The sequence below is a fragment of the Anolis sagrei genome, chromosome 5, assembly GCF_037176765.1.
Source record: "Anolis sagrei isolate rAnoSag1 chromosome 5, rAnoSag1.mat, whole genome shotgun sequence".
Taxonomy (NCBI): domain Eukaryota; kingdom Metazoa; phylum Chordata; class Lepidosauria; order Squamata; family Dactyloidae; genus Anolis; species Anolis sagrei.
In genome coordinates this window covers 100,876,956-100,903,898 of record NC_090025.1, presented here as the reverse complement: position 1 = coordinate 100,903,898, position 26,943 = coordinate 100,876,956, and the positions used below count along the sequence as shown (strand labels likewise).

The following is a 26,943-nucleotide window of genomic DNA, read 5'->3' as shown; positions in this document are numbered from 1 at the left end:
CACCCTGGTCATTCCACAGATATATAAACCCTTTTTCCTAGTTCCAACAGACCTCACTACCTCTGAGGATGCTTACCACAGATGCAGGCGAAACGTCAGGAGAGAATGCCTCTAGACCATGGCCATATAGCCCGAAAAAACCTACAACAACCAAATAAGTTTGTCTGTTGCAGTAAGGATTAGAGCTGAACTCAGGTGAAGGAACTGGCCAAAGTCAGCAGCATGATCACATCTTGGGGTCCTTTGTGTTGTGTGACCTCTTGGGGTGCAGAAAATCAGAAAACACTATGCTGCTCAGAACATTTCTGAAAAAAATGCTGGATAATTTACATCCAACACCATTAGAAAAAAATTATCCAGCATTTTTTTCCAGAGAAGAAATCAAAATAAAATATGCAAAATGTGTTGTCAGTTTCAAATCAGGGATATAGTATCAGACGTAGGTTTAGAACACACTGGGAAAAAATAATAGCAACATTTTGTATTGTTAGTTTTGGCTTGTTCATTCCTCTTTGTGTTTTTTTGTGGTAAAGTTCATTTTCAGACCAGATGCAGAATGTAACAAAATCCATGCAACTTTGGGCTGCCGGGACAAAAGATAACAGAGAAACTATTTCAAATTTTTGTGTTGGTATATATACACTATAAGCTCAAAGTATTCTGTACATTGATGGTTCAGGCAGACAAATGTCAGTTGGTTCCTTCATAGACCTAGGCCTAATTGCCATTGTTGTTGTTCATTCGTTCAGTCGTCTCCGACTCTTCGTGACCTCATGGACCAGCCCACGCCTGAGCTCCCTGTCGGCCGTCACCACCCCCAGCTCCTTCAAGGTCAGTCCAGTCACTTCAAGGATGCCATTCATCCATCTTGCCCTTGGTCGGCCCCTCTTTCTTTTACCTTCCACTTTCCCCAGCATAATTGTCCTAATTGCCATGGGATCTGTGTCTGGTCTACATTATCTGTAGGATTGGATGCACCTCCAGACACATAGTGGCTGGTGGTCTGAGCAACAAGGGATAGAGAATGTCTCATTTGTGATGTGAGATGTCTGCACTGATTGGAGCATAGGACATATATCCATATAGAAAATTAGCATATTGGTTGGAAAAGTAGTCTGGAGCCCATTTTTCTGATATATTGTTTATACAAAATGGTTCCTTTTTCATATTGAGAAGTAGTACAGTGCGACCCCTGTAGCCATGGGACCAATACGTATGGTTTCATCTACCTGCGTCCAACAAAATATGTCCTCCTTAGACATATTATTTTCTGAAAGTTAACATAGAATCAACCTGGAGAAAATTCTGGAGAGGATACCTTTCTAGAAATTGTCGAGGTCTTCCAAGGGTGACTCTATGGTAACTTCTAGTCGAAGTTGCCCATGTCAATAAGGTTTGCTATTAACTACAATTTCCAGTTTCCACTGTAAGTTTAATAATAATAATAATATTGCTGTTAGCTAGATGGAAACAGTTCTAGTTAGGAATAGTTTGCATGGATTTTCCTTTAAAAGTGACTTAAACTCGAGTGAATGGTATAATATGTTGTATTTACTTTGTACAAGTTGTCGTCTACATACAGATCTAGACATGTTTCATTATTTCTGAATGTATATTTTCTGATTATATATGAGATTGTGTCAAATAATTAAATAAAATATTAAATAATAATAATAATAATAATAATAATAATAATAGTAATAATAATAACTTTATTTATACCCCGCCACCATCTCCCCAAGTTGACTCCGGGCGACTTACGGCTTACATGAGGCCAAGCTGAACAACATATCAGTAAAAACAAAACAGCAAGCAAATAAAACAGTACAATTAATATAACTCACATATAAACAATAACACAGAGAATTTAAAACCTTATGGTCAGGCCAGATATAATATTATTTTTATTATTATATAATATTATTATTATATATTATTATTATTATTATATAATATTATTATATAATATATAATAATATAATATAATAATATATAATATTATATTTATTATTATTATTATTATTATTAAATAAACACTGGGCATGAACAGACGTAGGATGTATCTAAGCAGGAGGGTTTTAAAAGATAATGTAGGGAGACCAACCCAACTAGTAGTTAAAGTGCTTCTGAGGACAATTCCGGAGAATTAATCAGAGCAGGGTATTGTTTCCTTATTCAGGGAAGGCACACTGGAACAGCCACGTTTTCAGGTTCCTCCTAAATACTGCCAATGTGGGGGCTTGTTTGATATCCTTGGGGAGTGAATTCCAGAGTCGGGGGGCCACCACTGAGAAGGCCCTCTCCCTCGTCCCCACCAATCATGCCTGCGAAGGAGGTGGGAGTGTGAGCAGGGCCTCTCCAAATGATCGAAGAGATCGCGTGGGTTCGTTCACAGAAATGCGGTCACGCAGGTAGGCGGATCCCAAACCATTCAGGGCTTTGTAGGTAAGAACCTGCACCTTGAATTGGGACCGGAAAATGAACGGCAGCCAATGGAGTTCCTTAAAAAGGGGGGTTGACTGCTCCCTGTAAGTTGCTAAAGTTAGTAATCTGGCTGCCGCCCATTGTACCAATTGAAAATTTGAAATTTAGTTTAGCAATATATCCCCTGTGAATATGAGAGTCATACTGTATTCCCAAACTTGCACTCCAAAATGGTACAGCACAAGATGTTTTGTAAACTTAATCACCACTTGATCCAGTTATTGGCAGTGCAAAGGCGCCCCTCCCTCTACGTTTGATCATACACTCCTATTCTAAAATACCTTTCTTCCAGCCTCATTGTTGTGTAAGTTCATCAGCCTCCGAGCACTCTTTCTGATTTCTCTTGCATCAACAAACCTCCTGGAGAATTCAAGGCCGTATCTGATATCAGCGGAGCAGCCTCCCCATTTCCACCCTTCCTCTTGGTTGTAATAACCTTGTTTCTCTCTGTCGCAGCCACAGTTGCTGAGATTTCCCTGGCTGCAGGCAGCAGTGACGGCATGTGCAACTCCAGCAGCAGTGATGGCGTAGGTGAAAGCAGCTTCTCTGCTTCCTGCAGGGGGGAAAATGACAAATCAGGTGGACTGAAAGAGGGGAAGCCGTGCTTTGCAATCATTCCAAAATAATACAGTTTGAGAATACACATTGCATGTCAATACCCGATACTCAACATATACAGCTTTCCAGCAAAAACTGTTTTATGATCTCTTCAACTAAATTGGCAATTGAGTTGTCCGAGCAGAAGTGGCCCATAGGAGAGAAAATGGCGCAGGGCTTAGCAGCATCTGTTAGATGGGATACCCAGTGCTTTTGCCTGAGAATATTTTGAGACATCAGTGGAACCAACTGGACTACCAGTACAGACCATGAAGGCACACAGCTGCTGAATAGCTAGCACTGCTCATGCCTGAACCATGCATTTGATTTGTCCAATGATAAACTGGATTCTCCAGTTTATAATTCTTAATCTTTTTTTATTTTTAAGATTATAGTGGATCTATGCATTAATTGAGAGAGCCAGTGTGGTATAATGTTTTGAGCATTGGACTAAGACTCTGGAGACCAGAGTTCAATTCCCTGCACAATCATGGAAACCCACTGGGTAACTGGGATTGTGGAGCAGCTGGCTGAGTGTCAGCTGGCTGAGTGTCAGATCACTCTGACCAAAAGGTCATGAGTTCGAAGCCAGCCTGGGTTGGAGTGAGTTTCCAACCAATTGTGTGTAGCCTGTTGTCGACCTTTGCAACCCGAAAGACAGTTGCATCTGTCAAGTAGGAAAATAAGGTACCACCTTAAAGTGTGGGGAGGCTAAATTAACTGATTTATGAGGCCATAAAGAAGACTCCAGCAAAGCATTCCAGCGGGGAAGCATGCGGGGAATGCGGAAATGCTTCATCAGCGTCGCAGATGGACGATGAAAGTGGCGGCCAGAAAAAGTTAAATAGCCTCTGTGTATGTCTGTATATGTTTGTATGTCAAAAATTGCCATTGAATGTTTGCCATATATGTGTACACTGTAATCCGCTCTGAGTTCCCTGCGGGGTGGGAAGGGTGTAATATAAAAGCTGTAAATAAATAAATAATAGAAATAATAACCTTGGGAGAATTAAACACACTCTTATTTATTTATTTATTTATTTGTTTGTTTATTTATTTATTTGCAGTATTTATATTCCACCCTTCTCACCCCGCAGGGGACTCATGGCAGATTACAACATTTATATATAGACATTCAGAGGCTATTTAACATTCCAGCTTTTTCATGAGGGTATTCTGGCCACCAGGGGAGCTGTCGCTTCCCCGTCAATTTGTGACACTGATGAAGTACTTCCTCATTCTTTGCATGCTTGCTGGAGATTTTTATGGCGTCGTAAATTAGCCTCCCTGCATAAGTGGTACCTAAATTTCCTATTTGACAGATGCAAATATCTTTCGGGGTGCAAATTTCGACAGCAAGCTACACAAATTGGTTGGAAGCTCACTCCGACCTGGGTTGGCTTCGAACTCATGACCTTTTGGTCAGTAGTGATCTTAATGCAGCTGACTCCCAGCCAGCTGCGCCACACTTTTCCCAGAAAACCCTTAGGGTCACCATAAATCATAAACAACATGAAGACACAAAGCAACAATAACGCTTTACCTTGGGAAATGTCTTTCCTAGACTAATAGTTGTGGTTAATTATAATGTGGTGATGAGAAACGGGAATAAGATGATGGACAAGGAGGGGATCAACATTCCCTTGCCTGAAATTCTTCCTCACAATCCTCCCAAATCAGATATTTTCAGAAAACAGTGTGGGTAGGAGAGTAAAAACAGAAAATTTGGATGGAGAAGGGTGGTGGAGAAAGCTGTGAGTAAGGGGAGAATAAAAGACCTCAGCCTTGCTTTATGTTGATCTAGCATAGAACTCTCCAAAATGTGTTTTGCTCACGTGTGTATCAGTTGCAGTGTGTAGGTGTGTTGCACAAAAGTAACAAATCTCTGAGTCTATGTCAAATAAGCAATAAGTCATACATTTTAAATATATATATAAATGAGAGATTTTCATGAGATATATTGCATTCACATAATTATTATTACAATTTTGGTTATTTGCAGTATTTATATTCCATCCTTCTCACCTCGCAGGGGACTCAGGGTGGATTGCAATGTACATATACATGGCAAACATTCAATGCCATAGACACACAACATATATAGCCAGACACTCAGAGGCTATTTAACGTTCCAGCTTTTTCATGAGGGTATTCTGGCTACCAGGGGAGCCAGAATATCTCTTATAAGGGATTGGCTTAACCTCTTGCTTAACCCCCTTGTTAACCCCCTTGTTTGGGTATCAAACAAGGCTTAATCCCCTTGTTTGGGTATCAGCCAGCATGTAAATGACTTAAATCAATAAATAGTTTTCTAAGATCTACAGAGACACTCGTTGGAACACCTCAGCAAGCAAGAGTCCAAAAGTGGCAGGCTCAAACCCAGCACCTCAATCAATGGCTGATACCAAATGAGAGACTCCCCCCTGGGCACACAGAGGACTGGGTGATTTGGAAGGCGCTGAACAGACTGCGCTCTGGCACCACGAGATGCAGAGCCAACCTGAAGAAATGGGGCTACAAAGTGGAATCCACGACATGCGAGTGCGGAGAAGAGCAAACCACTGACCACCTGCTGCAATGCAACCTGAGCCCTGCTACATGAACAATGGAGGACCTCTTTGCGGTAACACCAAAGGCACTCCAAGTGGCCAGATACTGGTCAAAGGACATGTAATCAACTACCAAGCTTGCAAACTTTGTTTTTTGTCTGTTTGTTTGTTTGTTTTGTTTTGTTAAAAATGTAATACAAATGTATGGTTGCTCCTGACACGATAAATAAATAAACAAAACTGAATTACTGTGATGCGAAATGATACATGTCTAAAAAGTGTGCCACCAACATGAAATGTTTGGAAAGCTCTGGTCTAACACGAAGCCTGAATGCAGTGATTGGATAAAACACACACATATATAAAACAATCTGCATTTTTATGATTTTTAAACTATTAGGACTCCAAAACATTTGAACATTTTCTGCAAAACATCCAAAGATGTACCACAAAATTCTGATCTATTTTGTGCTTCTCTGGTTGCTTCCAAGAGCATTCACTCATGTATTCATTTATACATGCATTCAAAAGTATATTCTGCCATTCATACCCTCATAATAATCAACAAAATTGAAATTAAGAAATTACACTAAATCAGTAAAACCTAGAAAATAAAGAAGTTGTCTCTCAGTTAATTGCCTTGAAACTATGACGCCTGCATGGATAGCCATTGAGAATAATTCCTTGACTATGAGTAACTAGCTGTCCCCTGCCACGCGTTGCTGTGGCCCAGTCTAGTGATTGGGGAAAAAGTAATGAGAAAGTGTTGGTTTCTAATATATGTAATTCCTTTATGCTTGTGCGTAAACAGTATTTCTTGCTATTTCTTTGTCAGTGTTGATGTGGAGAGTGTCTGGTTTGCCTACTCTGGAACATGTAACATATAATTGTTCTTGTTCAGGGGTCCCTTTCGAATCTGTGATATGATATCTCTCTGTGTGTGAATTATATCTATCTATATGACTGGATGGCTCTTCGTCAGGAGGGCTTTTACATTTTCTTGCCCTGGTGAAGGTAGCTGGACTCGATGGCCTTAAGTAATTTCTGTTGGTCATGGGAGTTCTGTGTAGGAAGTTTGTCCCAATTCTCTCATTCGTGGGGTTCAGAATGCTCTTTGATTGTAGGTGAACTGTGAATCCCAGTGTCTACAACTCCCAAATGTCAAGGTCTATTTCCCCCAAACCCCATCTGTGTTCATATGTGGGTATATGAAATATTTGTGCCAAGTTTGGTCCAGACCTATCATTGTTTGAGTCCACAGTACTCTCTGGATGTAGGTGAACTACAACTCCCAAACTCAAGGTCAATGCCCACCAAACAATTCTAGTATTTTCCGTTGGTCATGGGAGTTCTGTGTGCCAAGTTTGGTTCAATTCCATCACTGATGGAGTTCAGAATGCTCTTTGATTGTAGGTGAACTATAAACCCCAGCAACTACAACTCCCAAATGACAAAATCATAATTTTTTTGAGTGTTGGTCACTCCTTGTGTTGTGAGACGTTTTGTTGCCAAATTTGGTGTGATTTCATTCATTGGTTCTTTTGTTTTTAAGGTACTCATTATGCACAGAGCATTTATATATATATAGATCGATCCTTCCATTCTGTACCTTTAAGAGTTGGATTTTCAAAATGTTAATTTCAATTTTTAGCAGTCAAATCTATGAAGGCTGCTTTAAAACAATGGGGGAGGGAGCCGGCGAGAGTTTGCTTTTGGCTTTGGTATGAAACCTATGTTTCATTGTGTCAGTAGTATGTGGAATCCTGCCACTAATCCCTGAAAAACAAACAAAAACGTGTTGTTGCAGAAAATCCTGTTGAGTAATAGGTCAGAGAAATCCCAGCTAACTCCCCCACTAAGAGCTTCTGTTTGAACAGTAGTTAATATTATAGTGGCTGCAGTAAAGCAATGCAGTTGATCGATGGACAAGAGAAAGCAAACAATGGCTGCTGTGTGTGTGTGTGTGAAGGAGGTAGCGACAGGATCGCAGCCTACCTGATTTATCAAAGTAAAAATAAATTGGAAACAGAAGAGCTAAAAGAGAGAATGCCACATTACTTGTGTCAACATGTCCTGATGCATAAATGCACTCGAAAAAGAGCTAGTTGGAGAATATGGCTTATCTCAAGAATGACAGGGCAGAAGCAAGAGAGAAATATTACTCTCATCTTCCAAAGGGAACCATACATTAAAGAGCCTCTTGCACAAAGATTTTTAATGTTGTTCCCTCTCAGATCTCAAAGTATCAAAGCCTGTTTTTCTACCTGCATATAATGAATGTGTGATTGGTTACCTTTTTTCTTTGTTTGCAATACCTTCCTTTCTTACATACTTTCTTACTTAGGCGAACCCTCATTGGCTGAGTAGGATAGTCTTCCAGGATTAGAATTCTTGTGAGTCTGTAGGTGGCTGTGGAGCCCTATTCTTGCTCTGCATCTTCTTTCGCAGTGAGGGCATTTGTTTCCAGGTGGAAGGCGGTCCCGGTCGGGGTTGGCTTGATGTGCCTTCCTCTTGGCATGTTTCTCTCTTTCACCCTCCATTCGTGCCTCTTCAAATTCTGCAGCACTGTTGGTCACAGCTGACCTCCAGCTGGAGCGCTCAAGGGCCAGGGCTTCCCAGTTCTCAGTGTCTATGCCAGAGTTTTTAAGGTTGGCTTTGAGCCCATCTTTAAATCTCTTTTCCTGTCCACCAACATTCCATTTTCCATTCTTGAGTTTGGAGTTGGGAGATGGAGGTCGGGCATCCGGACAATGTGGCCGGTCCAGCGGTGTTGATGGCGGAGGACCATCACTTCAATGCTGGTGGTTTTTACTTCTTCCAGCATCCTGACATTTATCTACCTGTTTGCAAGAGATTTGCAAAATTTTCCAGAGGCAGCGCTGATGGAATTGTTCCAGGAGTTGCATGTGACGTCTGTAGACAGTCCACATTTTGCAGGCATATAGCAGGGTTGGGAGGACAATAGCTTTATAAATAAGCACCTTGGTATCCCTACGGATGTCCCGGTTCTCAAACACTCTCTGCTTTATTCGGAAAAATGCTGTGCTCGGAGAGCTCAGGCGGTGTTGTATTTCGGTGTCAATGTTGACTATGGTAGAGAGGTGGCTGCCAAGGTAGTGGAAATGGTCAACATTATCTAATGTTACACCATTAAGCTGTATCTCTGGCATTGGAAAGGGGTTGGCTGGTGGCTGCTGGAACAGCACTTTGGTTTTCTTGATGTTCAATGACAGGCCGAGCTTCTCGTATGCTTCTGCAAATGTGTTTAGAGTGGCTTGTAGATCTTCTTCTGAATGCGCACAGACAACGTTGTCATCAGCATACTGGAGTTCTATAACACATTCCACTCAGTAGGGTACAGCACAAAGAAACCTGTTTTATTTCCTTGCAACAAATATTTGCCAGAAGTGAGTTCATACTACATTTCAATCGTAGAAGGATCATGCCTGCTAGTAATAATTTACTTTTTAATAATTTAAGATATTTCCCTTCATTTTCTTTTGTGTTCATTTACTGTAGAACACTGGTGCTCAACCTTCCTAATGCCATGACCCATTAATACAGTTCCTCGTGTTGTGGTAACCCCAACCATAACATTATTTTTGTTGCTACTTCATAATTGTAGTTTTGCTACTGTTGTGAATCATAATATAAATATCTGATATGCAGGATTTATTTTCATTCACTGGAACAAATTTGGCACAAATACCCGATACGCCCAAATCTGACTACTGGTGAGGTTGGGAAAGGATTGATTTTATCATTTTGGAGTTGTAGTTGGGATTTATAGATCACCTACAATCAAAGAGTATTCTGAACTCCACCAATGATAGAATCGAGCCAATATTCCCACACAAAACCCCTGTGACCAACAGAAAATACTGTGCTTTCGGATGGTCTTTGGTGACCCCAAACTTGGCACGAATACCCAATATGCCCAAATGTGAACTCTACCCAATGATGGAATTGAACCAAACTTGGCATACAGAACTCCCATTAGCTACAGAAAATACTGGAAGGTTTTAGTGGGTGATCTTCAGTTTTGGAGTTGTGGTTCATCTACTTCCAGAGAGCACTGTGGACTCAAACAATGATGGATCTGGACCAAACTTAGCACGAATACTCAATATGCCCAAATGTGAACACTGGTGGAGTTTGGGGGAAATAGACATTGACATTTGGGAGTTGTAGTTGCTGGGATTTATAGTTCACCTACAATCAAAGAGCGTTCCGAACCCCATCAATGATAGAATCGAGCCAATATTCCCACAGAAAACCCTCATGACCAACAGAAAATAATGTGTTTTCTAGGCCTGGGTAACAACGCAAAAATTTGTTTCTAAAATCGATTTGTATTTGAGGGGTTTTTTTGTTTTTCGATATTTAAAATAATTACAAAATTTTCCTTTTAAAAAGTTCAATATTTACGAAATTTCGTAAATGGTAAAAAATTAACAAATCGATTTCCGAAACAATAACGAATCGATTCGTTAATGGCGGACGCGACCGCGAAATACGCTAAAAAACCTCCAAAAACTTCTGAAGCTTCCCTCTCCCTCTGTTGTTGACTGTTGGTGTGATATTATAATTTTTTTTCACTAATTAAACCATAAAACTGGCCCAGACATGCGGAAATAATAACGAAACGACCTCAGAACAATAACGAAACGAATACAATAACGAAATACGAAGCATTTACAAAACATGTTTAAAAATTCGTTTTTTTTAATGATTGCTCCAGAATGGTTCGTTATCGTTTTGTAATTGGAAAAATTAACGAATTATTAACGAATTACGAATTAACGAAATGAAACCACCCAGGCCTAGTGTTTTCTGATGGTCTTTGGTGACCCCTCTGACACCCCCTGGTGACCCCCCAGGGATCCTGACCCGCAGATTGAGAAACCCTGCTGTAGAGACTAGTGTGAACCAATAATGTATTTTTTGTTGAGATCTAGGAGTTTTTCTTAAAAGAGTATTCCATTTTCTTGGATCAGTATGTTTTCAATACCATAGGGCTTTTGTTTTTATAATTTTGTAAAGCACGTGGCATATGTTCAAGACTTGAGACTTTATCAAAAGAAGGAAGCAAATCAGCACTGAAGCAGAACACCACACACAGGCCCGTAGCCAGGATTTTGAATCGGGAGGGGCTGAGTTTGATTCGGGGGGGGGGGGGCTGAGTCTGAGTGAAAGAGGGTCTACCCTAGCAAACCTTATGTATCATTATCCCAATGTTGTTGTTCATTCGTTCAGTCGTCTCCGACTCTTCGTGACCTCATGGACCAGCCTACGCCAGAGCTCCCTGTCGGCCGTTACCACCCCCAGCTCCCTCAAGGTCAGTCCAGTCACTTCAAGGATGCCATCCATCCATCTTGCCCTTGGTCGGCCCCTCTTCCTTTTGCCTTCCACTTTCCCCAGCATAATTGTCTTCTCTAGGCTTTCCTGTCTCCTCATGATGTGGCCAAAGTACTTCAACTTTGTCTCTAGTATCTTTCCCTCCAGTGAGCAGTCGGGCTTTATTTCCTGGAGGATGGACTGGTTGGATCTTCTCGCAGTCCAAGGCACTCTCAGCACTTTCCTCCAACACCACAGCTCAAAAGCATCGATCTTCCTTCGCTCAGCCTTCCCTAAGGTCCAGCTCTCACATCCGTAGGTGACTACAGGGAATACCATGGCTTTGACTAGGCGGATCTTTGTTGCCAGTCTGATGTCTCTACTCTTCACTATTTTATCGAGACTGGACATTGCTCTCCTCCCAAGAAGTAAGCGTCTTCTGATTTCCTGGCCACAGTCTGCGTCTGCAGTAATCTTTGCACCTAGAAATACAAAGTCTGTCACGGCCTCCACGGTTTCTCCCTCTATTTTCCAGTTGTCAATCATTCTTGTTGCCATAATCTTGGTTTTTTTGACGTTTAGCTGCAACCCGGCTTTTGCGCTTTCTTCTTTCACCTTGATTAGAAGGCTCCTCAGCTCCTCCTCGCTTTCGGCCATCAGAGTGGTGTCATCTGCATATCTGAGGTTGTTAATGTTTCTTCCAGCAATTTTCACCCCAGCTTTGCATTCATCCAGCCCCGCACATCGCATGATGTGTTCTGCATACAAGTTAAAAAGGTTGGGTGAGAGTATGCAGCCTTGCCGTACGCCTTTCCCAATCTTGAACCAGTCTGTTGTTCCGTGGTCAGTTCTGACTGTTGCTACTTGGTCCTTGTACAGATTCCTCAGGAGAGAGACAAGGTGGCTTGGGATGCCCATCCCACCAAGAACTTGCCACAATTTATTATGATCCACACAGTCAAAGGCTTTAGAATAGTCAATGAAGCAGAAGTAGATGTTTTTCTGAAACTCCCTGCATTATCCCAATACCCCCATGCATATGGGAGATATTGAGCATGGTAATCAGATCATGATATGAATAAACATAACAGTTTAAATAATGTACCAGTAAGGCCGTCTCTTTAAATAATGTACCACCATGAGAATTTGGGGGGGGGGGCTGAAACACCGCAAGCCCCCCCCCCCCCCCCCCCAGCTACATGCCTGGCCACACACATTCCATTGCTGGTCTACTTTCTCCAAGTGATAAACCCATCTCCTGCTACTGATGGGCAAACCCCGTCAATAGCTGCAGATCACCCAGCTTCCCTGGTTGCTTCTGGGAAATTGGCAAAATCTGTGTTTTTTTCGCTCTCTCTTTTTCTTTTTAATCTGTGTGTTTGTTTTTCTCTGTTAGAATTGTAATACAATGGTATGGTTGCTGATGACATGATAAATAAATACCCAGCTTCCCATCACCTACCTGGTTCAATGGGGCTTTGCTGTTTCTGTGCCACCATGCTAGCACTAAAGTGATGTCAGCAGGTGAGGTTCAACTCTTCTCCCCATTCTCACTATTACCGAGGCAGTTTTTTTTTAAAAAAAGTAACTTGTATTATATATTTTTTATTAACCAAACTAGACATCCCTTGTCACGCATTGCTGTGGCCCAGTCTGTGTATATGTGTTTTGTGTGTGTATATATGCACATATGTGTGTATATATTTGTGTATATGAGTATATATGTGTGTTTGTATATATGTGGTTTTGCGAATGCATTGTAAATTTTTTTTTTGCTTTTTAAGTCTCTTCTGCTATGTTTTCCAGTGTTTTTATGAGTGATGATCACTTGTTGGCCTGATAAGTGTATTGTGTCCAAATTTGGTGTTTATTCAGTAGTTTTTGAGTTATGTTAATCCCACAAATGAACATTACATTTTTATTTATATAGATTGCTTTAAAAATACAGAACAGAAATGTGAGAGGGCAGAGTTATGAGATTAAGTGGAAATAGAAGTACAAGACCTTAGATTGGCAAATTGACACAGATCCATGAATACAGAGACATACAATAGCAAAGATTCCCATACCAGTGTGTACCTGCTATTAGTAATCATGCAACTGCCATGGAATTGCAGCTTTGTTTGATAAAGCCCATATATACTTTATTTATGAACGCTGAATAGAGTTTTGCAATGCGGCTCAAGACCCATAAACCTGAAGCCACTAGCCTAGTACTGTGGTCTGCTTGATAGCCTTCCTTCTCTTGTAATCATAGGTTTACATCAAGCTTAGGGCGGAGTTAAATAGATCGCTTTTGGTTTGGTGGGTCTTGGGATGTTTTGGTCTATTTCAGAGGGAAAACAATAATCTTGACTTCAATCTCAGTGAATTTGCATAAAGTCCTGTTTTCCAGGATAGCTGAAGCACCAATAAGTCATCAACAAATGACAACTAGACAGTCTGCTGGTGTAGTCCTAATAACTTTGCCATCCACTCAAGTTCTGCAGTTGACCCTTGTCTTTCTCTCCTTTTATTTTTGTTGGCTACACAAAAAGTATTAGAATGAACTGCTTCTAAAGTTCCTCTAGTTGAGAGAACAGTGGACCATAAACCTGTGTGTATGATGTATGAATGTTTTTGAATGATGATGTATAATTTAGGTCCCATTCAGTCCTTGTTTTACTTTAGCTGCTGCTGCCATGTCATACCAAGAGAGAATGGAGCCCTGAGGGTGAAACTGTTTCAACAAGCATCATTTCAAGAGTAATCTAGAACAGTGATTCCCAACTTCTGGTCCTCCAAGAGCTTTGGATTTCAGCTCTCAAAATTCCTGACAGTTGACTAAGTTGTCCAAACACCTGGTAGACCTAGGGTTGATCAAAATATTCAAGTAACCTCAAGGAGAGAAAAACAAGTGACCCTCCATATAGGTTCTATGCCTTCTATTCTGAAATCCACAGAAACATCAGAATTGGTGGGTATCACGCCTCTCACTTATACTAGATAACCTATTGAAAGTCTGAGGGCCTTTCTACACAGTATCTAAAATGCAGAAGTTTCCAGATTAAAAAGGGGCTCAACAAATTACACAAAGTAAGCATTTGCAGTATAGTTGATTTTGCCCAGGGGTGCTCTTGGGGCGCTCTTGGGGGAAAATAGACCTTGACGTATGCAAGTTGTAGTTACTGGGATGTATAGTTCACCTACAATCAAAGAGCATTCTGAACTCCACCAATGATGGAATTGAACCAAATATGGCACAAAGAACTCTCACAACGAACAGAAAATATATATCAGTGATTGGTTGGGGGGGGGGGCAAAATACTGTTTGCTTACCGTTGAAAATTACCAAGGGCCGCCTCTGGCAGTGTGCATAGGAACTTGTTCATGTTTTATTTTAAAAAAACAATAGTCTGGTCCATACCAGTCTGAGGGACTGTGATCTCCACGACCCCTACAACCAGATTGTTATTCATATAGACACCATGGCATCAATAGCTTCCTTCCCAGTGGAAGCAGCAGCTTTTGTACAGGGCAGATTTCAGAGTGACCGAGTGAAGCCAGAAGGGTTTAAATACCCCACTCCACCCCATAGACCCAAATCCCGATTTCAGCTTTCTTTGGGAAGGAAGTTGAAACCTCCATGCTGAACGAGACCATAAATTCAACATATTGTCTACTTTGGTTCTCATACAATGCTCTCCTGAATAGAAACCCATAAGAAACAGAATAGGAACCCTATTTTAAAAAGAACTGTAGACGAGCTTATTTTCCTAGGGTAGCTGTATTCCTCAAACTTACTGTACAAATGTTATCATATCTAATAATTTCAAGATTTGATGGATATTGGTAAAACAGTGGCAAGTGAGTTGTAAAGTATTTAGAGGCCAGTGGATCACACAGTCCAAGCTGGTTCTACAAGACTTAGCTGCTTTGCTATTTCAAATGATCAAGTAAACTTTAAAATCATTGAGGTAATTAAACCTTAAACATTGCTAAGATAATGTATTATCGAAGGCTTTCATGGCCGGAATCACTGGGTTGTTGTTGGATTTTTTGGGCTATATGGCCATGTTCTAGAGCAGAGGTCCTCCAAGGTCATTTACCCAGCCCTCACTCAAAGTCAAACTAACCTAAATGACTTGAAAGCCCTCAACAACAACAACAACAACAACAACAATCCTATCTCATCAGCCAAAAGCAGGTCCACAGTTCCCATTGAAATACTAATAAGTTTATATTTGTTAAAATTGTTAATTTTAATTATTGTATTGCTTTTAAATGTTTTTTGCACTACAAATAAGATATGTACAGTGTGCATAGGAATTTTTTCATGTTTTTTTCAAATTATAATCCAGCCCTCCAATAGTTTGAGGAACTGTGACCTGGCCCTCTGTTTAAAATTTTGAGGATCCCTGTTCTAGAGGCATTGTTAAGATAATCAACGTGAAATGGATAATTAATTTAGATATTTAGTTTATTTATTTATTTATTTATTGTGTCAGAAGTGAGTTCAGAATACAGTTAAAATGTATAGAAAAACCACAAAGCTAAAAACTTGGCATTATACTAAATTTCCTTTGACCAGAAGTTGGTCACTTGGAGTGCCTCTGGTGTTGGTGAAAGAAGGTCCTCCATTGTGCATGTGGCGGTGCTCAGGCTGCACTGTAGTAAGTGGTCTGTGGTTTGCTCTTCTCCGCACTTGCATGTTGTGGACTCCACTATGTAACCCTTATTTCTTAAGGTTAGCTCTGCATCTTATGGTATTAGAGTGTAGCCTGTTCAGCACCTTCTGAGTCGCCCAATCTACTGTTTGCCCAGGGGAGAGTCTCTCATCAGGTATCAGCCACTGATTGTGGTTCTGGGTTTTCACCTGCCACTTTGGACTCTCGCTTGCTTATGTGTTTTTGCAAGTATCTCTGTAGATCTTAGGAAGCTATTTCTTGATTTAAAGCACTGGCTTGCTGGCTGATATCCAAACAAAGGGTGGGCTGGATATGTCAATGCCTTGGTCCTTTCATTACAGGCTGATACCTCGCGATGGATGTCAGGTGGTGCAAAGCTGGCTAAACAGTATAACTTCTACAGTGGTGTAGGGGGTAGACATCCTGAGATAAGGCAGCATGTCTCATTAAGACCCACATGCATTTTTTTATGTGGTGAGATGTATTCAGCAGCAGAGTAGCAAAGCGCAAGGGCAGATGTCTTCACTGTGTCTGGTTGTGATCTCCAGGTTGTGCCAGTCAGCTTTCATATGATATTATTTCTAGCACCCACTTTTTGCTTGATATTCAAGTAGTGCTTCTTATAAGTCAGAGCACAGTCCAGAGTGACTCCCAGATATTTGGGTGTGCTACAATGCTCCAGTGGGATTCCTTCTTAGGTAATCCTCCGAGCTTGAGATGCTTGTCTGTTCTTACGATGAAAAGCACACGTCTCCATTTTGGATGGATAAGGAATAATAATTTATTTCTGTTAAATAAATAGTTAAATAATCAAATAGAATCACATTGAATGCAATGTGTGTGGTGGTGTGGCTTTCTGATATCAACTTTCTTTTAAAATCTTTTAAAAACTTATTTTTAAAAGTGCTTCAAGTACTTGGCCAATCTGAAAGATGGCCCATGTCCTTGCCATAATTGCCCCACCCCCGGTTTAAGACTATTTATGGCTCTTGGATATTTTTGCATAATAACAATTTCTGTTTGCTTTCCAAATGTTTGAATGAAGAGAGAATGCCCATCTGTACAAGGCCAAATAACACAAAAAAGCTGCTGCACAAAATTCTTGTGTTTTCTGTGTTTGCTTTGTTTTAAACTGTACTGAATCTGTGCTGTGTGTTCATGTGGGAGTTTTTAAAAACAATTTTGCAAATGCTATGCAATGTCTTTTGGTTCAAACAAATATGGTTTACTAACTAAGATGTATGCTGAGGAAGAGAGAAGAAAAGGAAGGATGCAACACATGTAACTCTGAATTTTAATTCTATGTTTAGCATTTCCGACTCAATGTAAAGAACTGGACGAGAAGACCAAACCTATAATTTGTAATTGTAGGGAAGAGATTTCAGCAACATGGCAACCACACACAAATGCTTGAGACTCTTGTAAAGAAAATAGGCCAAAATGTGTACCTTTCAATATATTTAAGGTGTCTGGTATTTAATTTGATTGCTTTTATTTCATTTCATTTATATGGCTGGAACCCCCGGTGGCACAGTGGGTTAAACCCCTGTGCTGGCAGGACTGAAGATCGACAGGTCACAGGTTCGAATCTGGGGAGAGGCTGATGAGCTCCCTCTATCAGCTCCAGCTCCTCATGTGGGGACATGAGAAAAGCATCCCACAAGGATGATAAAAACATCAAATCATCCGGGCATCCCCTGGGCAACGTCCTTGCAGACGGCCAATTCTCTCACACCGGGAGCGACTTACAGTCACTCCTGACACGAAAATAAAAATAAAAATTTATATGGCTTTTTGTAACCATTTTTCATCAAATTTCTGAGTCAATCCATTCTGATCTTGAGAGATTCAGAAGATAATAGATTTTACTTAGGGGTCCCTCCACATTAGACACTTATATAATAATATTGCAATAATACTTTATTTATAGGCCACCCTGTCTCCCTGAGCAGCTTCCAGACAAAAAAGAAAGGCAAACATTCAATGTCATGGTAAAACTTACACATAAGTCAAACAGTACAAAATAACACAATTATAAATTAATAATTAGTAAACCAGAAAATACAATTAATAATTAAATAAACATAGTTATCTAGACAAACACATGAACACCATAAAGACCAGAGCATGAAAGTGCATAAAAGGTATGTAAAATAATTTAAAATTATTTATCAATCAATCAATCAATATTTATTAATGCTCCGACCAATGGTCATATGCTTTTACAGAAGCAGCATCAAACAAACATCTATACAGAACTTTGCAAAATCCAACAATTAGAAGTAGGATGCAAGCAGGTTAAAACAGGACATACAAAATATACATTGTGAGATGCAGCAACTCAAATGCAACATGTGCTGGGAGTTGCGTATTTGCCAGTAGAAAGCCAATATGAAAGTTTGGTCATGTAGAAAAAAGAGAGAGAGAAAAGAAAAAAAAAAAACCTTAAGTAACAATATTAGCCCAGTGTCAATACAAAACATTGTAAAATTCAACAATTAAAGGCAGGATGCAAGGCGGGGTAGAACAAAGCTTGCAAAATAACTGGTGAAAAGCCAGTGTAAAATATCAGTCATGTTAAAAACTAGATGAGAGCATCCCCGGCACAGTCGATTGCAATGTCCGCAATCAGTTTAGCCCTGATTTTATTTGCTGCCAGAGTAAAGAGAGAGACCTTATAAGTGATTGAGGAGTTGGTATCAGATAAGGTAGAAGATCTTTTCTGCAACCGTGTTCGATTGTAGGTACCATAGGATAGGTCCTAAGGATTTATTTCTTGGTGCATAGTTTAGGGAGCAGTCGAACAGGTAGTGGGGTAGGTCCTCGATTTCTGGGCCCCCGCATACGCATATACGGCTAGCCAAAGGGATGCCCACATATCTGCCATCCAGCACTGCTGAGGGCATGCTTTGGAATCGTAGGGCTGTAAAAGCTTGTCTAAGATTAGGGAACGTAAGATTGGTTAGATACATTGCCCTTTCGTGGTCGAATTTATATAGTTTGTACCATGTCGAAAATGTGTAGCTGTTCATGGCCCACCTGTCCGTTTGGACAACTTGGTTATAAATGTATTCATGCAACTTCTCTCATGCAACAGACTGCAGCCAGGAAATCAGGAGATGCTTACTTCTTGGCAGGAGAGCAATGTCCAACCTCGATAAAATAGTGAAGAGTAGAGACATCACACTGGCAACAAAGATCCGCATAGTAAAAGCAATGATATTCCCAATAATCACATACGGATGTGAGAGCTGGATCATAGGGAAGACTGAGCGAAGGAAGATAGATGCTTTTGAACTGTGGTGTTGAAGGAAAGTGCTGAGTGTGCCTCAGACAGCGAGAATATCCAACTAGTCCATACTTCAGGAAATAAAGCCTGACTGCTCATTGGACGGAAAGATATTAGAGACAAAGTTGAAGTACTTTGGCCACATCATGAGACAGGAAAGCTTAGAGAAGACAATCATGCTGGAGAAAGTGGAAGGAAAAAGGAAGAGGGGCCAACCAAGGGCAAGATGGATGGATGGCATCCTTGAAGTGACTGGCTTCACTCTGAAGGAGCTGGGAGATCTAATGGCCGACAGGGAGCTCTGGCATGGGCTGGTCCATGAGGTCACGAAGAGTCGGAAATGACTGAACAAATGAACAACAAAACTTCTCTTTTGAGGTCAGGGCAGAAGGTTCGTGGGACAGGGTAGGGTATGCTTTTAGCAATTTCTGATGTTTTGAGTTCCAAGCTTTGCATTATGGTAGATGTTCAAAGAATAGCTTTGGGAAAACCCTAGCTGAGGAATCCTTTATGATTCTCCGATAGTTGTATAGGGAAAAGTGAATATGGGAACTTATGGAGGGTAGGCCGACCTCTGCTCTGACCAAGGTTGCTGGCGTGACAGGTGGTGTCACAGCTCAGAGCAGAGTCACCTTGCTCCAAACATCAAACCACACAAAGGTTGAAGATTTTGTAGTTTATTGAAGAAAGGAAAAGTCTTAAATGAAAAAGTAAATTTCAAAAGTTCAATAGCAAACAGCATGAAGCATAATCCAAAGAACATTGATCAAACAAGATTCCATGACAGCAAGACAAAGTCCCAGGAAGCCAAGAACATTGCCCAAAAGCCAAGGCAAACCAAAGAAGTTACCAGGTTGTTCACAGAAGTTGCACTGACAAAGACTTGCCTTCAAACACCCCGTTTAATATACTTTTCCGGCATGAATGCATTCCATTGACCCCTAACCTCCCTCTTGTTAGCAAGCCTTACACTGCAGCGAACTTTGAATTGTAAGCGGTCCTCCCTATCTAAATCTTCATCGCTCTCAAGGTCGGATAGCTCGTTAAGCGCCTGAGAATCATCAGGCTGGGAGCCATCCTCCTCAATCTGCACCTGGCTAGTTTCACTAACATCAGAAACATCATCTGAAACATTCCTTGCCATGGGAAATTAAATCTTCTCAGATTCTTCTTCAAAAACAACAGGAACATCTTCATGAATCTGAATCCCATCATCTTCTTCCTGAGGCTCCAGCTGAGCCACAACAGGTGCCAGTCTCAGCAGTTTCTTAAGGAATATATTCTCAAAGGCCTCTAATTTCGGTATCTGTGAATCATCCCATCCCCAGATTGGGGTGCCATACAAAATCTGTGCAATAACTTTACTCTGGAATATTTTCAGAGCTGGGGTAACCAGATTACCCCCTGCTGCATTGTAAAATCTGAGGATTCCTCCGATAGATTTTAGTGCCATTTCTCTGCTATGTTCATTTTGGGGCTTCCATGATAGACTCTCTGAGAAATGTACACCCAGGTACTTAAACTCTCTGCATTGTTCAATCTGGTGGCCACCAATATACCATTTGAACTGTTAGTGTCTTTTTCCGAACACCATCACCTTTGTTTTATTATAATTGATGTTCAGTTTTTCTTTGGAGCAGTATATGCCTAACTTAGTAAGCAACCTTCTTAGACCTATTTGGGCCAAAGCACCAAATGAACCAAATTTGATAGTCTGCATATACCCATGTCATAATAATAATAATACTCTCAGTTTGCTAAGTGCCAAGTATTCAATTTCACAACATCACTTCCCATGCACAAAAGGTTATCAGTAGCATAATAACAGCTCAATTAGAACCAAATTGGCTTAGTAAGCATGGACTGATGGCTAAAAAGGGGTGGGTTAGGGGACAGAAAAATCAATGAGAAGGGAAACGCAGGTAGCTCAAATCCTGAATTGTAGGCCGCACATGTAGCATCCTAAGTGAGATTGTTCCTTGTTGTTAGGACTCTTCATTCACTTCTTTTACTGTGTAGAACATCATAAACCCTAATGATTCAAGAGATGGGAAAGGAACACAAGGGGGAAATAGAGGAGAAAAGTAAGCTTGGATCTTAATATTCTCAACAGGTCTTAAGATAGAATTGATTTTTTTCTTGTTTTCCTTGGGTTTTCTTTTGCAGCTTCAATTCATGTCAGAACAGTGTAAAATGCTTAAGGCAAACATTCTTCAGCTACAGAGTTCAGAGAGTTTGGCCTAATTAGCTTCAAAAGGGGCTGAACAAGGCATTTGAGGAAATCTGACAACTACCTGACATGTGTCTGATTCGACTGAAGAAGAGAGTTTTCTTTTTAATCTTTTAGTTTACAGCAGAAAGCTTTCAATGTATTTGGATTGAGAGATTTATTCATTGATTCAATTTAGACCATAATCTCAAAGGGCCCATTGAGGGGAAAAAGTTCCAGTATTGTATTTAACTAAAAACATAGAACTTAATTTCCAGATATTCCATTTTAAACAGCATTTGTATCTTGAATGGGAAATTTTAACCCATACTTTCCAAAAGGAAAAATACTCAAGTACTTCACAAGATAATTCTATGCAAGTCTACTCAAAAGCAAAGCCCATTGAGGTATGCTGGAATTACCCCAAATAAGTGCAATACAGTTTTAACTTTGCTTGGTTTTGATTTTGACACTTATCTATGAGGAAATGTGTGTTTATCTATTAGAAATGGACAGCTAATCAATAGCCTAGACTCTATTGATGACAGAACTCCAAGTTACACTGTTATAAACAACTCTGTTCAAGTCTTCCAACCACAGGGACATTGGTTTCGTTGACTGAAGGTGCTTCCAGACAGTGTCGAAATGCGAGACAAATAAGTGGGACAAAAAATCATGGGACAAGGCAGAAAGTTCAAACACAGACCTGTCAGTCCCAGTAAATGGTCTCCTACCATCATGACACCTTTGTTCATAGCAGATTTTAGAAATCCACAAGATGGACAGGGGACATCCAGCAGAAGATTACATTTTTTAAATGTGCTGGACCTCATACTCATGCGGATATCTAAATGTACACACAAGCAGATTTCTTATTATCTCTTCTCACCCTACTGTAAATTCAAGCTCTATTATTATTATTATTATTATTATTATTATTATTTTCATTTGTACCCCGCTAGCATCTCCTGAAGGACTCAATGCGGCTTACAAAGGCCAAGGCCTCGATAAAACAACAATATAACAAATACACATAAACCATAAAGCAAATCAAAACATTAAAGCAATAACAGTACACAATAAAAACAGTACACCGTAGCACAACAAAACTAGGCCGGGCCAAGTGTAATGGGTACAGATTTTGGGTAAGTGCAGTGTGCGAACAATCTTAAATCTCTAGTAAAGTGCTTCTGGAACGAATTGCTGGAGTTTCCTATTCTGGAAAGGCACACCGGAATAGCCAGGTCTTCAAGCTCTTCCTAAAGACTGCCAATGTAGGGGCTTGTCTGATGTCCTTGGGGAGGGTGTTCCAGAGTCGGGTTTAATTTCATAAAGATCAGAACAAAGGAATGCTTGCAGTGAATTCACATTGTAACTGCTTTCCATTTGTGCTTCCATTTAGCCACTTGTGTGGCCATTTATTTACAGCCCATATCAGCTGTTTGGGGATTTTAAAATGCATACATGTGCTGGAGTAGTCCACACCAGGGTATACGAACAAAATCATGTGCTTTGCTTGACTGCAGGGATATACAGTGATGTGAATATGCACATTTTCAGCCAAAATTGGGTTTTAAGCACCCCTTTTAAACACATGTTTTTCAGCTGTTAATCCAAATAAGCACAAATTTTCGTGAAACATCATTTAGCCACCCCCTCCTTTTATCCCAGTTTCTTCTGTGTTTCAGAGCATGTGTAGAAAGGCCCTGAGTCTCTCTACCTGTAATGCAGTCTTCTCCCCCACAACAACTTCATGCTGAGGCTACATTTCTCACTCATAAGTGAGAAAATGAATGTCTTCAGCGGGCGTGTAATCCCATCCAGCACGGGTTGTGTCCCCATATCCTGATCTGTCCTACGACTGATTAGGAGTACCTCTGTCTTGACAGGATTTAGTTTTTATATATTAATCCTGTCCATTACAGATGACAGGCACTGGTTCAGGATCAGAACAGCATCCTTGGCTTTTGGTGGAAAGGAGTAATAAAGATGGGTGTGATCTGCATAAATATGGCACCAAATTCCAAAACTCCAAATGATCTCTCCCAGCTGTTTCATGTAAATGTTAAATAGCATGGGTGACACAATAGAACTCTGAGGGACCCCAAAGGCCAATGGTCAGGGGGCTGAAGAGAAATCACCCAGCATAACCTTCTGCTTACGATCCTCTAGGAAGGAATGGATCCACTGTAGAACAGTGCCTCCTAGTCCCATCCCACCAAGGATACCATGGTCAATGGCATCGAATGCCACCAGGTCCAGGAGAACCAACAGGGTTACACTCCCCCTGTCTAGCTCTCTTCATAGATCATTTGCCAAGGTGACCAATGCCATTTCATTTCTGTAAGCAGGTTTGAAACTATATTGAAATGGATCCAGATGATTGGTTTCTTCCAAGAGACTCTGGAGCTGAACATTTTCCCAGAACCTTTCCCAAAAGGGGGAAATTCGAAACCAGCCAATAATTAATTGAATGGGATCCAGTGCTTTAAAAAAAAAAGAAAGAAAGAAAGAAAGAAAGAAAGAAAGAAAAGGTTTTACTACTGCCTCCTTAAGGCTAGGTGGAATTTTGCCTTGTGTTAAGGTGGCATTCACCAGCACCTTCATCCACTCTGTCAGTCATCCTCTGGCCTGCCTAATTAGCCAGGATGGGCAAGGGTCATGGATGCAAGTGGTCACCTCATTTCTCCCAAGACCTTGTCCACATCATTAGGCAAGATATAGATTGAAAAGAATCCAATAACATTGGATAAGCAGGTGCCCGAGATACATCACTCGAGTCTGCATCAACATTGGCGTCTAAGTTGGAACAAATCTGAGCGACTTTATCTGCAAAAAATCTTGCAAAATCTTTACAACAAGCTGTTGAGTGATCAGGATCCCCCACCTGAGAGACAGGGTGTAACAAGCTTCTGACCACTCAGAACAGCTTGGCTGGGTGGTCCTTTGCAGATACAATGTTGGCAGCTGCGAAAGATTTCTGTGCTGCTTTCATTGCCATGGAATAGGCTCTTGAATAAGCTCTAGACCATGCTCAGTCAGAGTTTTCCACCAATGCAGCAGCTCCAGTCTCCATTTCATTGCTTCATCACCGCCAGCTCTCTGGAAAACCAGGAAGTTGACTTTGGCTCTGCTTTATGAAAGGAGATATCCAGGAGCGATTGTGTCAACTGCCTTGGTCATCTCCCAGTTCCAGAGGCTCACCAGAGCTTTAACAGAATCACCTATCAAGAAGGCAGGAAAATCCCCAAGAGATATCAGGATCCATAAGTCTCCTGGGGCGGACCATCCTAGTTGGTCCTCCATCCCTATAGAAGTTTAGAGCCCCAGTGAGTCTAAATCTGACCAGGAGGTGATCGGCCCATGACAAAGGATGTCTACTGTATGCTTCTGTTTAGGTTATAGTTTGGGCAGGTTCCTCTATCACTCTGTTGTAGCTACTAAGGAGGTTACAATCATTTATTTTATTGGGTAGTAAAATCGATGGAATGTTGTTTCTGCCTCTAGAAGCATATTCTGTTTTACCTGCCTTCAGAGACTAGTCAAAAGATTTAGACAAGATTTTGTGCTATGATTTTGTGTTATGTGTCCTAGTTATTATTCTCTCTTTACCCACAAAGATGGATATTTTGAAAGCTTTCCTTGGAATTTCAGTTTATAAAGCATTAGTAAAGTCAGTGAAAAGACAAGGAAATGGCACAATAAAGGCCAAGAAAGTAAAAGAAATAAGTCTAAATAGCTGAACATCTTGCTGTTACACAATGCAAGATGTTAACAAAAGGATGGGATAATGTAGCCCTTCAGATGTTGTTGGACTGTAAATCCCAGAAGCCCGAACCAGCATAATAATGGGAAATGAATTCGACAAATACCCTTGTGATTCCTATCCTAGAGAATATGGATGATGATGACGATGATGATACAATTGAAATAAATTTCAAAAATATACATACTTTACCTCAACAAAACGGAATAACATAATTTATATATTGCCACCATGGTTTTGCATGAGGGATATTTCTTCCAGTGCCTTATATGCACAACAGTCTCTTTAAATAATAGTACTGTGCTGATTAACATGTGATCTGGCTTCCAAATTCTGAGAAAATAATATAAGATCTACATGTACAGATATATGAATATCTATTGAATAAATATCAAGGCTTGGACTTTGGGGTGATTGCATGAATTGGGGATGGACCCAAAGGAAACTGGGTGACTTTGAGGTGGCGAGACAAACAACAAGGCATTATTCCTTACTAAGAGTGAAAAGGGCCAAAGGTGTAAAAATAACAAATGCCTAGTAAATACTGTAATTATCAGTGTACAGACTGTTGGCCCTGGATGCCACGGTGGAGCCACAGTTGGCTATCATCCGCAAGCAAACATTCTGATAATGATAGAACAAATTATGTGAGGAATATCTGGCAGACATAATTTTAAAAATCATGGTATAAAGCAGTGTTTCTCAAGCTATGTGATATGGGGGACTGCCCATTCTCTTCTCCCAGCATGTCATGGACCAGCACCAAATTCATGCCGATTTTCCTGGAAGTTCTCCATGGACTGCCAACTGATCGTTCATGAGCTGAACCCAATCCAGGGACAACTACTCTCTGTTTCCTGACTGTGAGAGCCAGGCCCGTAGCCAGGATTTTGTTTCGGGGGGGGGGGGGGGCTGAATTTTTTTTCAGGGGAGGAGCTGAGTTTCAGGGGGGGCTGAGTCTGAGTGAAAGAGCGTCTATCCTAGCAAACCTTTTGTATCGTTACCCCAATACCCCCATGCATATGGGATATATTGAGTATGGTGATCAGATCATGGTATGAATAAACATAACAGTTTAAATAATGCACCAATAAAGCCTTTTCGCGAACCACCATGAAAATTTCGGCTGATGAAGAAAACTCATTTGAGAAGAGTGTTAATATTACTCCTAGAATGAAATTAATTTATACAGTCAGCTATCCACATTCAGTATTATTAGGGCAGCAGGTTGGAATGAGTAGTCCTTGTGGTCTCTTCAAAATCTATGATTATATGATCCCCCGAGCCCCCCCCCCCCCCGGCTACATGCCTGGTGAGAACTGTTCAGCAGTGGAACTCTCTGCCCCGGAGTGTGGTAGAGTCTCCTTCTTTGGAAGCTTTTAAATAGAGGCTGGATGGCCATCTGTAGGGAGTGCTTTGAATGCAATTTTCCTGCTTCTTGGCAGGGGGTTGGACTAGATGGCCCATGAGGTCTCTTCCAACTATATGATCCCATGATTCTACACTGGTGTTAAAAGAGCGAACAAATACCTTCTTCCTGTAAGTTAATATCCTAGCAAGTATTGAAAAAATTGGCAAATAAAGCTGTTTCATATTCAGTGAGACTTTTGCTCCATCCCATTTCAGACTGACAGCAGCTCTGCAGAGAGTCTGTCCCCATCTACACTGCCATATAATGCAGTTTCGTAAAGCAGTTTAACTGCATTGAACTGCACTATATGGAAGTGTAGATTCATATAATGCAGTTCAACGCATTATGAAACTGCATTATATGACAGTGTAGATGGGGCCTCTGAAGGGGATTTCAGGCTACCCAGGGCATGCCCGGATGTTTTGATGTGTTACCATCCTTGTGGGAGGCTTTCACAAGCATACATAGAAATTGGAAATATGATGGCACAAGCAATCTTGACTTTAATATTACGTTTGAGGGTCTTATCTGCAGTGGCCCTCCAGATGCTGTACTTCAACTTGTGAAATGTGCTACAGACTGAAATGGAGCCTTTCTGCATGCAAAGTGTAAACTGTACCATAGATAGAACTCG

General features: G+C 40.8%; 1 protein-coding gene across 1 annotated transcript in view; it reads right to left on the bottom strand.

Annotated features, from left to right (window-relative positions):
* WNT7B (Wnt family member 7B) overlaps window positions 1-26,943 on the bottom strand; it is a 154,742-nt gene that overhangs the window by 7,865 nt on the left and 119,934 nt on the right. The window contains 1 exon segment of the mRNA XM_060778128.2: window positions 2,766-3,037. Within this exon segment, the coding sequence (XP_060634111.2) occupies window positions 2,766-3,037 (272 nt within the window).